Genomic DNA, 15,484 nt, shown 5'->3' with positions numbered 1-15,484 from the left:
CTTACTAAATACATACACACAAAATAGGTGTTAGGTGTGACTTTACACACACATGCGTACACAAGTCCTCGTATTGACATATATGTAGACTGTGAAGATAAAAGTGTTGGTATGTGCGCGCGTGTTTTCTGTCGCTGGCCAGCCGTATTCGTTCCGTCCCGTCATGAGTCAGAGCACAGAGGAACCCATGGCCGAGTGGTACGTTTCGTAATTAATTTCCCTCTCGAACGTTTGGTTAAACGCGATGCGATCTATCGTTGATCGTAGTTGTCGCACAACAACCCGGGTCACGGTTGTACGTCAATACAAATAACAAATCATCAGTCAGAGAAGAGTATCACCGAGTTATCGTTTAATAAAAACCACGAGGATGCCACTTAAACTCGTCAGGTTTATCGTGTATCGTCGTCCTCGCAATTCAATTATTCGTCGTCATGTTTAATACACAAACAACATATATATCTTTGTTCAAATTTACTTAAATTAATATTTGGTATTCGCTAATCGGTACTCAGTTATAAATTTCATTATTTTTCATATTTAATTCAATACTATTTTAAACATACACATATAGCTTGATATCAAGGAGTTGATTCGATAAATTTTTCACTGTAAAATCACTTTATTATTATATGTATTGAGTGTAACAAGAGTGAGACAGTTAGTGTTGTTGTCTAACGTAAGTTATCAAGTCTTCGCGTTTTAAGTTTTTAAAAAATTTAAGTTTCATTTTTTTTTATCACTACACCTCTTGCAGACTGATATTACTTCCCGGATATTCAAGGGTTTTTTAAGGTACATGAGTTGTTTTTTATTTATTTTCTTTTTTTTTTTCCATTACTTATTCATTCATTTAATTCTACATGTTTTATTTTCTTTTATTCTTTAATTAAATATTCAAGTTTGATTAAATGAATAAATAATGAGTTTTTATGATACTGAAGTTAGTCGACGTCTAATAATTTTTGAATTTAAAAAAAAATGATAAATTATAAAAAAAATAAAATTTGAAAAAATTGCAATAGTTTTTTTAATTTTCTACATGTGCATATTTTAATTTCTTGTTTTTTTTTTTTAAATTGTTAAACAAAAAATTCAAAAATTGTTAATTGTCTGCTCACTTCAGGGTCAGGAATTTTTTTATTACTTATATTTGAATTAAATTTTTATTTTTTAAAAATAAGAGTCAATGTTTTGGCGTTAATTAATTAAAATCAATATATGTAGAAATGGAAGTTAAGTAATAAAAAAATAAATATTACAGAGTAAGATGATAATTTTAAGATTTAAACTGATATGAGATATGTTAATCCTAAAATAATTATTTGTTTAGTATTTCTGTGATAAATCTAAAAGAAGAACTCGAATAAATAGATAAAAAAATAGCCCAAGTATAATAAATAGCAAGAAGTTGAAAAAGGTAAAATATTTACGAATAAAAGTAATAATAATAATAAAAAATGGATCCTGGACGCAATAGACCAAGTCGACCGCGGCTAAGGTCACATGGAAATCCCTCACGGGTTCTTGTCTTCGATCAAGTTGAGTCTGAGGATCATAAAAATAATCCAATGGAACCAGAGACTGCTCGGAGGTCACTGCCAGCGAAAGTTGAGAGCAAAGAGGCACCAGTTCGTGCTTGTAAGTATATATATATATATATATTATTCGGTATTATGCACACATGTTCTGTGCCTGTTGATTAAAACTATTTGTTGTATGTCATAACTCGATACCTTTTGCATAACTAATAAAATCAATTGATTGATGTATACATATATTTTTTTTTATTTATATTTTCAGCTGGCAGCGAATTGTCTAACCTTGTGCGAATGCGTAATTCTGCTATCGGTAAATCTGCGCCATCACTGTCAGTTCACATGGTAAATAAATAATAAATATATTTATTGATTGATTGATTAATTAATTATTAAATAATTTATAAGTATCTGTAAATATTTTAGCGTGAATTTAATATTCCAAGACGTGCGGCTAAAGCAGCTCATCGTAAATCCTTTATCGCAACGACTTCACCCACTCTACCTCGATGTCACTCACCATTGTCTGGTACAATTATATATATACACAAATATAATCATTATTTACTTTAGTTCTATTATAATTTATGGCAATTACACGTAATCATGTAACGCGAAGATAAATAGGTTAATTTAGATCATAAAACAATAAACAATAATATCAACAGTACCGAGTTGTTGGCACTGTTTATTAAGGTGTAGTAATGTATTGTAATGAAGAGTGATGAAATTACGCAAACATTTTTTGGCACGCGATAGATTTTATCGCAAATCATATATATGTGATGTAAGAATCAAATAGACGATGAGATTGCAATAGTATTTTAGCATGGATCGTCAATCGTCCTATTGTTGCTTAATTTATTTGCTTAACAACATTTAAAATTTAAAAGTAGATTACTGAAACTTAGTATCATGTTGAAGTCTAATTGTTAAAGATTTAAATTATTAAACTTTAATCAAGTCACAAGTAATCCACCAAATGAGTTATTCAAATGCAAAAAAAAAAACAACACATATTTTAATTATTATAAATATTTAAATATTGTAGCTTTTGTTCCTATTGTGGGCAGTCCACTTGAGAGTCCACGCATGTCATCAAGTCCTCATTTTGCATTTGTTCCAATCAAAAGGTACTTGAATATAACGTTATTTTTTTAATCATATCAGTAAATATTTTATTAAGATTAGAGTTATTGTTAATTTTATTATCTTATTTTTTATAATAGAATTGGCGGCGGAGCAGGAACTGCTGATGGAAGACGTTGGTCTGTAGCAAGTCTACCTTCAAGTGGTTACGGAACAACTCCTGGTTCCAGCAACGTATCGGTGAATATAAATAATCTACTGACTCATTTCCTGTTGACTTGGTTAAACAACTAAGTTAACTAATATAATATTATTTTTAAAATAAGTAATATGTATGTATGTATGTAAATTTTTTTTTTTTTTTTTTACTTTACGCAGTCACAATGTTCAAGTCAGGAACGTTTACACCAGTTGCCAAACATTCCAACAAAGGATGAATTACGTATGTTGTCTTGTCACTTCTCCAAGCCCGGGACTCCTTGTTCATCGCATCCAGGATTCCCGGGCTCAAGTATATCTAGCATTCCTGGTAGTATATCATTTAGTCTTGAAGAAGAAGGCAGAAGGTCACCATTACACCGTCCAAGATCTCGCAGCTTAAGGTAATTTCATTATCTATTTTTTATCACAAATATTTAATTATTAAATTATTATGATTTTTTTTTTTTTTTGTTCTTTGTAGTAGTCCAAGTCGATCGCCAGTTCTCGACAATGAAATCGTTATGATGAATACGCTGTACAAAGAACGTTTTCCAAAGGTATTGTGTTAAATACTATTTATCATAATAAAATAAAACGTTATCATAAGTAAATTTGTGAACAAAATATAATTAAACAAATATAAAGTATTACGAAAATATATAACCAATAAGTAATGTAAGCATCCAGATATTGGCAGTAAGCCAACGTGCAAAGTCATCAAGAAAAATGAGATTGATTCATTCAAAAATAACGAGAAACCTCATGTGGTTGTTACTCTTCTATATTTTCTTCGCCTTCTTCTTATTCTTTTTTTTTCCACAACTTCTACTACTATTATTGCGACTACGTCAATTCTTGTATTTATTTTATTTTACGAGGTCATCTGTCTGACCCAAATACCGCGGGGTTCCGTAAACCCGGAGGGCAACATACTTTTTTATGCTATCATGACATCCTATCTGTCTACTTTTCATTACTCTCAAAAACAACTTTGGATAAATTATTACTCAACATGATTCATTATACCATTTTATTGTTGCAGCCTTTTTCTTTAAATTAATATTTTTATTTTAATAACAATAATATCAATAGTCATCATAGTAAAAAATATTAATTATTATTATTTATGTACTGGGAAAGACGTATTGTGTCATTTGCTATTATTTTATGTCTCAATTATCAAATTATAGTTCTGACATTTAATGTTTAATCAATTGAGGTAAATGACTGGCAATTTGAATTCGAATTTTATTGTAAATTTGAATCGGTATGAATTTAGAATCATCTAATTTAGTATTTGCTAATTATTTATAGTATCTTATATATTTTATAAATTATTTTACTTTTGTCTTCCAGTACTTGATAAAGTCCTGAATAGAACGAAACGTTGTACAATAATTGTTAATAAACATTAAATAATAACAACAATATTGTCCAATTATCTATGAATTATTAATAGATATTAAAGAATGGACATGAACCAACATAATTTAAAATTATTATTAAAAGGTTTTTTTTTATTATCAGGCAACTCAACAGATGGAAGAACGTCTTACAAATTTCATAAATGAAAATAAAGAAATAGATGAGTATGAAATAGTATCACATGTAGCACAAGACTCATTACCAATTATAAGATTTGTTCATCATCAAATAATTGAAATGGCACGGGACTGTTTACAAAAGTCACAAGAGAAACTTATAACTTCTCGTTATTTTTATGAAATGACTGAGAGCCTTGAGCACTTGTTGATGGAGGTTGATATTTATATTTTATTATTATTATTATTATATTCTTTTGTTTGGTTCTTAAAAAATTATTTAAAGAAATAGCTAGTGAAATAATATTATTTTAAATCCATTATGCAATTTATTTTAGACGAAGGATAAATCTTTAGAGGCAGCGACACATTTAACTGGGTTAATTAAGAAATTATTGTTGATAATTTCGCGGCCAGCACGGCTATTAGAATGCCTAGAATTTGATCCTGAAGAATTTTATCATTTATTAGAACAAGCTGAGGGTCAGGCAAAAATAAATAATGGCATCAAAGCGGACATTCCTCAATATATTATTAGTAAATTATCGTTGAATCGAGATCCTATATCTGGTGAGTTTGAGAAAAACAAAAATACATTAACTTATTTATTAACATTTTAACCCTTTCACGCATAAGGGACACATTTGTCCCCGCATAATTTTCCGATTTACAATAATATACTGGCTAAGTAAAATTTTTTAAAATTTTATTGTACTTTTTCAAGTTTTCGCGGAACACCGTTACATGTAATGGCAAAAGCTAACTTTTACTGTATTTTTTCTATAACTAATAATAGAAAAAATACAATGTGCTAAACCTCATCGAGAAAATTGCTTAAATAATACATGCTCTCCATGTAATGTTCATTTATGTTATACTTTAGATCGTCATTTTTTTGTAGAATCTCATAATATTTAGTATTATAAATAAGTAAATACATTTCGTGACTTGTATTTTCTACCATTGTATTTATTTTGCAATAAAAACGTGAAGTATTTTATTGTAATCCATTGAAAAATGTATACCTGGAAGCACATATGTCTCCATTCCTAAAACACTAAAATCTACACAACTTCTTTCTCATATATTACTTTTATGTTGAATTAGATCAAAATAGATAAATATAAATAAACAAATACATTTTTACTGTCTTGAAATAGTTATGAACGTGAAAGGGTTAAGTTACTCTTATCTTAATATTATTGTATAAAATGAAAGTGAAAAGTATAAGTGCCGATAATAAAAATAAATTATTTATGATTATCTTAATGTTACTTTATTTTTAGATCTCCAAGAAGATATAAATAAACTTGAAGATTCGGCAAGTTTAAATAGCAGTAATTTAGATTTAGCGTCATCGAGTCCACACAAAGACGATGACAATAAATCACAACGTGTGCCATGTGAAAGTGACTACGAAGTTGTTAAATTAATAAGTAATGGTGCTTATGGTGCGGTATATTTAGTTAAAGAAAAAACAACACGCCAACGTTTTGCATTAAAAAAAATAAATAAAAATAATTTAATGCTACGTAATCAAATTGATCAAGTGTTTGCTGAACGTGATATTATGAGTTTTACAGATAATCCATTTGTTGTATCAATGTACTGTAGCTTTGAGACTAAAAAACACTTATGTTTAGTTATGGAATATGTTGAGGGTGGTGACTGTGCTAGTTTATTGAAAAATATTGGTCCTTTACCACCAGATATGGCACGTTTTTATTTTGCTGAGACAGTGCTGGCTGTTGAATATTTACACAGCTACGGTATTGTTCATCGTGATTTAAAACCTGACAATTTATTAATAACAGCATTGGGTCATATTAAACTAACTGATTTTGGTCTCAGTAAAATGGGTTTAATGTCATTGGCGACAAATTTATACGAGGGTTATATTGATCGTGATACACGACAATTTTCAGACAAACAAGTATTTGGTACACCTGAATATATTGCACCTGAAGTTATTTTACGTCAAGGATACGGTAAACCCGTCGACTGGTGGTCTATGGGAATAATTCTTTACGAATTTTTAATTGGTTGTGTTCCATTTTTTGGCGAAACTCCAGAAGAGTTATTTGCCCACACAGTAAACGATGATATTGAGTGGCCAGATGAAGAAGATTGGCCAGTACAGCCAGAAGCTAAAGATATTATTACAAATTTATTGCAACAAAATGCACGTGATCGATTGGGTACAGGTGGTGCACATGAAGTTAAAGAACATTTATATTTTTTCGGTGTTAATTGGAACACGTTATTACGTCAGAAAGCTGAATTCGTTCCTCAATTAACAAACGAAGAAGATACTAGTTATTTTGACACACGCATGGATCGTTACAGTCATGATTTTGGTGAGGATACTGATGACACTGATGATTCACCGCTATTCGGAAGTTTCTCTTCATACTCACCTCAATCACGTAAAATATCTCAGTCACGTCCGCCTGTTCTTGTAAACGATAATGAACTTGACTTTACCAAAAAACAACTTTTCCGCAATGAACTTGAACGCAGTGTGTCACAATTATCACCAAGTTCTTCCTATTCACCACCACTAAGATTTAATATTGATAAAGCTCCATTGTCCTCATTGACTATTGAGAAAAATCGTTTTTCTTTACCACCCACTGCCAAAAATACTCAAGACACTAGTAATGAATCAATAAATAAAAGTTTGGATAGTTCTATTTCGTTAAATAGTAGCCTGGCATCAACTATCAGTGGTAATAGTAGTAATAACAATAGTAGTAGTAGCAGTGAATCACGTAATACTATTATTAAAAAACCAATGACTGATACATTAAATACTACGAATACTACAAGTATTAATGTCAGTACACCAGAATCATCACAAACTGAATCGGATGACATAAGCCCACAAATACACAGAAGACGTCATATTCATGCACGTGATAGGCTGCCCAGGTTCAGTATTTCCATTGATGGTGATCATATGTGAGTCATTTTGCCTTAATCGGCAGATTTTTTTTTATTTTTTAACTTTTATTTATTATTATCATTATTACTATTATTTTATTATTATTATTATTTTTTCATCACAATTAAAATTTTTTTACGTTTATTAATTTTTAATTTTTATTTATTTATTATTCATTATTATCATTTAAATGTACTCGCACGTGGTTATAAGTAATTACTTATATTACTTTGAATGATAGTTATTTTAATTTGACTGTTTTGTTATCTTAGGATTGATTTAGCAGCAGCTAATAAAGAAATAGCGGAAGATAAACATAATTCAAGTACAGACTCATTTGAATCATTAAACATAACACCACTTCCGTTGGCAACGAAACAAAAATCGCGTTCTGTTATTAAATCAGCATCAACTAGTGGACTTTCTCTCGTTATACCTACAAATGATTTTTCATGTACGTATATATTAATTAATTAAATATTGAAAATTGTATCAAAGTTTTTGATCATTAATTAGTTATTTTTTTTTAACATCTAATTAAAATCAACTAATGTATGAATAAAATTATAGATTAATATAAAAAGATTATTTATAATTAATAGATGATCCATCAGTTTGTCAGTCGATAGAATCTCCTGGTGGTTCATCAACAGCTTCATCTCGAGATACATCACCGTGTCGTGAATTAAGTCCACTAGTTACGAGTTTAAAACCACCAATAATTATCCGTCGCGGTCCAAATGGTTTTGGTTTTACTGTTCATACTATTAGAGTTTTTTATGGGGATACTGATTTTTATACAATGCATCATTTAGTTATGGTAAATTTTATTAATCTATAAATATTAATATTAAATAAATAAATAAATAATAATTATAATTATAAATATTTAAAAAAAAGGCTGTAGATCAATTAAGTCCTGCATTTGAAGCTGGTTTAAGACCAGGTGATTTGATAACACATATCAATGGTGAACCAATACAAGGTCTATATCATACCCAAGTGTTACAATTGATGCTCAGCGGTGGTGATCATGTAACACTTCGTAGCACACCCTTGGAGAATACAAGTATTAAGACTGGCGGCCGGAAACGTGAACTTGCACAAAGTAAAATGGCACGTAGGACATTGCACCGACAGCGTAAACAAAAACGTGATCATTCAGATAAGAAAAGGAAGACGTCACTCTTCCGAAGAATAAGCTCGAAACGTGCGAGTGTTGAAATGCAGCAGGTATTTAATAAATACTTTAAAAAAAAATAATAATCCTATTGAATAAATTAAAAACATACAATCAAAATATAATACTTTATTTATTATAATTATGATAATAATAATTTTTACGCACGTCCGCGACAACACTTGCTCTGTTCACATGTTTGCATGTTTTTCCAATTGTTTATTTTCTTTATTCATTTTTTTTTCTTCGTTTATCAAAAATTTTTTAATTTTACTTTTTACAATTAATTTGTAATTAAAAATAAAAATAAAATGAGTGCAGGTCATGGTTACCTGTGTAAGAAAGGTAAATAGAAAAGCAGCATCAGCGCTAAGCAACACTTTGTATTTTTATTATTTTCAGCCATTAACTATCAGTTGCCCATTGTCGGCACCCATTCTACCAAGCGACAGCAAACCTCCACTTATGGTATGATTTAATTATTTTTTTATTTTATTATTTACCCGCAATATATTATTTTAATAATTTTATTATTCAATACGCGATGCTTTTTATTTATTTATTTAAAACACTAGCACGCTTTAAACTAAAATCGTTTTATAATTATTTATTATATTTAATACAGTCAGTGATTTATTGAGGGAATAAATTAATGGAAAACAATAAACTACAAATAACAACAATAATAATAATAATAATAATTACAAATAATAAAAAATAAATAGTTTTCATTATGAATTTATTTAAAATGAATAGATGGCCGCAGGAATATGTTCTCCGTCCATGGTAACACCGAGTCGTTCATTTCAATCGTTCACTCGGTCATTACCACCACAACAAGAGTCCTCGGCATATTTTGCTGGGTTACCTAAGTCTGTATGTACTCCGTCCCCACCGACGACAAACCGTCCCAGTGTTGATTCATATCATTCAACTGGTGGTAATTCAAGCCCATGTTCAAGTCCAAATTCATCATCATCACCTGGTTCAAGTACTTCTGTGGGTCCTGGTATAAGTACAATAGCTAATCAATCACCACATTATCAACGACCGAGTACACTTCATGGTTTAAAACATAAATTACATTCGGCTGCTAAAAATATACATTCACCTAATCGTAGAAAGTCTGTTGGTCACATTCCATTATCGCCATTGGCAAGGACACCGAGTCCTTCGCCAATTCCTGCTAGTCCTACACGAAGTCCAAGCCCATTGGCTTTTCCTACTGGACATCAACCTGGTAGCTCTAATACTACACAATCATATAGTCCAGGTAAATAAATTACTTGTATACATTTTTTTAATATTCATAATTATTACTAGGGGTGAGCGAATCGGGTTCAAATCTAATATAACTATTTGATTCGAATTTCGAATCGAATAATTTGAATTTCCGAATACTTTGAAACTTTTCGAATTACTCGTCAGTTTTAGAATTATCCGAAAGTTTTTAAATTATTTGTAACTTTTCAAATTACTCGGTTCGAATTGACAAAATTCTGATCAGAATCAGCTTTCAAATATTCAATTTTTTTTTTATAATAGAGAGATTTATTTTTAAGAGGGGTCTGAGCTTTTTTTTTTCTATCACATTCAAGTCGACGAATAGTTCTATCCTTGTTGCACTTGCACAGTAAATGATAATTTTTTCTACGTTTGTTTCTTGAACAAATGAAAATTTATAAAATATGAAAATGTAGACTGCTAGATTATAGAGTAATGCATCGAATCTCATTCTCAATTTTGAATTTAGAGGTTTTGATTGAGAGAGAAGCTTGGACAAAAATTGCTATAAACCCTCCTTAAACAGGGTGGCAAACCGGGAATATCGGGAATTATCGGAATATAATGCGACTGGGATATATTATGGAAATATCAGGGAATTTCGAAAAGTATCCGGGACTTAAATTGTAACAGTTCAAAATTAAAAAAATTTTCAATAATACGTTAGTTATAAAAATTAAGGAATATCCAAAAAATTTCAAATTTTCAACTGATTTTCAACAGGTTATAATTCGAAGGAAAATGGTCATCCGACAAAAACAAAAAAGGTAAACTGTTGCTTCAAGTGTCTAGTTTTCTGGCTCGTTTTTAATATTTTTATTATGTGCGGTTCCGGAGTAATCCTAAGAAAAATATCAAAAAAGACATTTATCAAATTTTTGCTCGTCTTAAAAACGGTCTTCGAGCTTCAGTAAATTTTTTTCGATACTTATGATTGATTTTTGATTGCTCCGGAATCGTGCATAAAAAAATTTAAAGACCAGGTCAGTAAACTAGACACTTGAAGCTACAGTTTGCCTTTTTATTTTTGTTGTACGACCATTTTCCTTCGAGTTACAAACTGTTGAAAATTACTGAAAAATTTCAAATGTTTGTAGTATCCCTTAATTTTTGTAACCAGTGTATTTTGAATTTATTTGAATCCTAACATTTCTTATCAAATATTTTAACTTACACATTTTTAACATGGAATAATCAAAAGTAGGCAATATTAATTTATTTTATTGTCATTTTTTATGGTTTCTCTCATGATTTAATTATCAAATTTAATTATTGAAAATGAAAATATAAGAAATACTTTGAATATCTAAATGATAGGAATAAAATTTCTAAATCAGGGAAAAATGTGAAAAACTGTACTGGAAAACCGGGAAATATCAGGGAATTTTGAAATCATTTCTTTGTGGCCACCCTGTCAAAGTTTTCTAAAATAATTTTTTCGTAGATTCGTGTCTGAGCTCTATTTACCTCTGACAAAAATTTGAATTATTTAAAAAAATAATACAATTTTAAGTCACTCAAGAGAAATCTTTGGAATTATTCTTGAATTTTCGGATAATTCGAGAATTTACGAATAATTCGAAAACTTACAAATAATTTGAAAAATTCCAATTATTCGAAAGTTTGAACTATTCGCACACCCCTAATTATTATTATTATTATTTCGGATAATAGGAACTTCTTTATCTACTCCAGCGAGTTCAAAAAAAAGTTACGGCCGTCCAAAGTCAGCAGAACCAGGTTCACCATTACTACGTCGTGCATTAAGTCCCGATAGGCTGCATCCACGTTCTGCTGAAAATAAAACATCTATTTCTCCATTGGCTAATAGTGTTGTACGTGTTACACCTAGAGTAACAATTGCTCAGACTTCTTACCCAGAATCCAGTGATGATAATAGTGATACATCTAAAGATTTAAATGATAAAAATGATATTAAAAAATCTGTTGATAAGTCTAATGAGTATTCAAAAATATCACACACAATGCCAATGTCTATAAATATTCCTGGTGTTGGATTATCTAACTCGTGTGGTGGTACACAATTACCCCGAATTGCTGAAGAAAAAGACTCACCAACAGGATCTAAGAGCGATGATTACTGTAAAGATACAAGTAGCGATTCAATTACGTCGTCTAGTGGGGAAAAAATTACTACTGGACTTGATAAAAATGATGAAAGTAAATTAAGTTCTAATTCAGAAAGTAGTGCATCATCGGATTCTGCTAAAACTGTTATACCTTGTGTTAGTGAGGGCAATAAATCATCATTGTCATCAATGTCATCACTGTCATCATCAACTTCGTCAATATCAACAACTTCTTCTACATCGGTATCTACTACATCAGCTTCTTCGTCGGCAGCAAATCAATCAACTGAATCTCGTAATAAAAATTTTAATCCGACAACTTCTGCCACTACTGCTAGTAATGATTTTGATGCAGCAACTCCTAAAATAATTGAATGTAAGATTTTTAATAAAAGTAAAATGGAAACAAGTCTAGAGACACGTAAAATTTTAAAGAGATACAAAGTTGATAGCATGGATTCATCAGCTTCGGGTAAAAATGAAAATAATACAGCCGTCGAAGACAAAAAAAATAAGTAAATGTTTTTTTTTATCATTTTCATCACTTTATTATTTATTTTATATATAACAATTAATACAGGAATTGTATTACGTACTTGAAAGCATAAAAATAGTGACAATGGTGCTTTCTTGACAAAAAAAAATTTTTAAAAATTACCTTGAATAATTAACGTCTTTCTGATTGTAAATAATTAAAATGACAACTGATTTGTAAATATAAATATAAAAAAAAGGAATGAAATGTTATTTACTCGGCTTACGTCAAATATTTAAATTAATACATCACAATGCATTCCTTTTTGATTATGTAAATTAAAGAATTAACAAAAATAAAAAATACACAAAGGGAAAGTTAAATAAAATAAAATTTAATTACTGGGAGATAAGTTCATACAAATTATATATAATCGACTGAAGCATCATCATTCGCAGTATTTAATCGATCTCATTTTCATTGACATTGATCACTTTTTTTTTCTTTTCATTTCAATAGACTAGCACGTATAAATAAAATGAAACAAACATTTAGAAGGATCTCTGGAGTAATTTAGAGCTAAAAATATCAAACGAGATTCTTTTTTTTTTTTTTTTCTTTTTTTTTTAAGACTTGAATACAAAGTCGTTAACTTTTTTTTTTAAATGTAATATTTATGTTGACTTAATTACCATCAAGCTGCCATTTAATCGCCGATATTGAATTTACAACAAAAAAATATATAATAATTATGGAATTGACTTTCCGTAAGATTTAAACGCAAAAGAAAAAAAAATTCTTAATATGCACGTGCTACTTTTTTTTTTTATAAATTTTTGGTCACTTATGTTGACATTGAAATAAATGTTAGTAAAAATAAACAATCAATAATTATGTAATAGATTGATAATAATTATCGTATTGATGTTAAAAAAAAAATGAATACAATCGAATAAAATATATAGATAAGTATTGCTCACTATCAAAGCTTATAAAACTTAACAATTATCAATAAAAAATATGTGACCTATTTACGAACAAATAATTTATTGGTAAAAACATCGAAATTATTTATTTAAGCAACAAATAATCATTGTGACACGTCATATCTTTTGTAAAACAATTTTATTATTGATAATTATTTTTGAGCAATCATTTATTAATTTAAATGTATGTAATGTGTGTTTTTATCTCTAATATTTAAATTAGATATTTTAATATAATTTTTCTTAATTTTAAATTAAATTAATTATTAAAAATTGAGTTAATGTTAACAATTTATTGATATTAATTATCGTTCATTGTTTTGTCGCAATTACAGTTACAATTTTTTCTTAGCAATTTGTTATAATGATTGATTTATAATTATTAAGTATTACTTATTAATGTTATATGTTGACATTTAAATTTGCGATAAAAAAAGTTAACAAAAAGCAAAAAAAAAAAGGTTTAAATAGTTATTGCAATTTAAATTTAAAACGTTGTTTTTTTTCTTAATTATTATGTTTGTCAACATTACTTTTTAAAATTGTCAATTATTAAATTGTCAAATTTGTTGTAAATAATTTTTTTGGTTCATACCAAGGAGTGGTTTAATGTTGTATTTAACGTCAATCAAAAAGAATCGGTACAAGATACAAGAAAAGAATTAAAAATAATAATAACGATAACAATAATAAAAATGAAAAGTGAAAGCTTAAGTAAGTAAGAAAAGTTTAAAAAAAGAACAAAGCAAAATGTATATGCATAAATAATTATTTAAATAAAAAGTTGAATGTCTTATTATAAATAAAAAATTTTTTTGCTTGTGGTAGATATTTCGTGTTATACTAAATAAATAAAAATTATCGTGTGTCTTTGTTGTAAAACAATTAAATTGTTGATTAGAATTAAAAGACTAGTTGTCTCCGTATTCACTTAAGTCATATTTAAATGCTGATCAAAAAAGTAATAATAATTTCACACAATAGAGTATAAATCAATAGTTTACATCAATTTATTAATTTTCCTAGTTTTTTTTTATTCGTATTTAGTAGAGCTGTGCTTTTTTTTATATCTATTACTTTTTTTTTTATTTATATTTAGGTTGTGATACATTAGAATGTCATTTATTATAAATTAAAATTAGGCATTTTTTTTATTAACATATTTCAAGTATGCACTTACTTTATTTCTTTTAATCTTTTTTTAATCCGAAAATATGTTTCTTAATTTTAATAACGGATTATTTTTACTTTTGTTGTCTACAACTTGATAAAAAAAAAAAAAATTAAAATGCAAAACTACAGTTTGATATAAACTATTTAATAAATAATAAAAATGATAATGGAGCGCAATGATTGAAACGTTTAAATTAATCAGGTAAAAAAAAGCTTATAGTCGATAACTAATGATCGATTTTGATCAATAATAGGTCGGATCTTTTTTTATTGACTATAAGAAAATAATAAATACGATTTATGATAAATCAAGTGGAGTATGTTTTGCTTAATTAGCAATAAAACGTGAGATAAAAATGTCGAATTTAAATAAATATATAAATATATATAATATGTGAATGTCAAAATTCGTAATTGTATCGATAATTGGAAAATTATTATTTTTAAATTGATATATTAGATATATATGAATATACTTGATATACCAGATTTTTAAATCTGATTATTGTGTATCCTCTTTTATCTATTATATTAGATCAATAAGTTCTGTGATTTAAATAATTGATATTGGTAAATAAACGAAAAAATTAAAATAGAATTACCACCAAAAAAATTATGTTCATTATTATTTTTTTAAAAATTATTTCAATTCATTGGGTATTAAGGTCATTCTCCCACAGTGTCTCCCACTTTTTAAAAATTATCAATGACTTTCAATTGTCATAAGCGTTTCAAAATTTTATCAATCGATTCAAAAAATATTACACCATTCATTAAAAAAGGACAACGTAGTCGTCGGGATATAGATTTAAAAAAAGATTACAGCCGAATCGCGTTATAAGTCCGGCTTATATCCTTTTCTTTTAACCAGACTTGCGTTAATATGAGAGAGACACTAAGCGAACATAACGCGACTCGACTGTACTTACAGTTGATGTCAATTTTATAGTTCGAATTTTCAAATTTTTTAGACTAAAGTTTAT

At 28.4% G+C, this 15,484-nt stretch overlaps 1 protein-coding gene across 5 annotated transcripts; it reads left to right on the top strand.

Moving 5' to 3' along the window:
• LOC103575386 (microtubule-associated serine/threonine-protein kinase 3) lies at positions 1-15,039 on the top strand. Of its 5 annotated transcripts, none has more exons than XM_008555152.3 (18): positions 2-679; positions 758-795; positions 1,334-1,641; positions 1,804-1,883; positions 1,965-2,067; positions 2,590-2,671; positions 2,768-2,867; positions 3,006-3,229; positions 3,310-3,385; positions 4,356-4,586; positions 4,708-4,939; positions 5,656-7,330; positions 7,586-7,767; positions 7,916-8,133; positions 8,214-8,546; positions 8,896-8,961; positions 9,250-9,766; positions 11,452-15,039. In XM_008555152.3, the coding sequence occupies exons 3-18, from the start codon at positions 1,461-1,463 to the stop codon at positions 12,384-12,386; spliced, it is 5,235 nt and encodes a 1,744-aa protein (XP_008553374.1). In that variant the 5' UTR covers positions 2-679; positions 758-795; positions 1,334-1,460; the 3' UTR covers positions 12,387-15,039. The 5 variants fall into 5 exon arrangements, with proteins under 5 accessions (XP_008553375.1, XP_008553374.1, XP_053596513.1 ...); XM_053740538.1 differs by having other exon boundaries at positions 2-795; positions 1,334-1,420; positions 1,481-1,641; XM_008555153.3 differs by having other exon boundaries at positions 1-795; positions 7,928-8,133.
• Positions 15,040-15,484: the final 445 nt, after the last annotated feature.

This window comes from Microplitis demolitor, chromosome 7, assembly GCF_026212275.2.
Source record: "Microplitis demolitor isolate Queensland-Clemson2020A chromosome 7, iyMicDemo2.1a, whole genome shotgun sequence".
Classification (NCBI taxonomy): Eukaryota; Metazoa; Arthropoda; class Insecta; order Hymenoptera; family Braconidae; genus Microplitis; species Microplitis demolitor.
This window is presented reverse-complemented; position numbering and strand designations above follow the sequence as displayed.

What these genes read in the sequence shown, in the direction of transcription:
- LOC103575386 (XM_008555152.3), top strand. Translation starts at nt 1,461, where the DNA reads ATGGATCCTGGACGCAATAGACCAAGTCGACCGCGGCTAAGGTCACAT. An exon ending in GAATCGAGATCCTATATCTG is followed by an intron (nt 4,940 to 5,655) that starts GTGAGTTTGAGA and finishes CTTTATTTTTAG; the next exon opens with ATCTCCAAGAAGATATAAAT. An exon ending in ACCTACAAATGATTTTTCAT is followed by an intron (nt 7,768 to 7,915) that starts GTACGTATATAT and finishes TATAATTAATAG; the next exon opens with ATGATCCATCAGTTTGTCAG.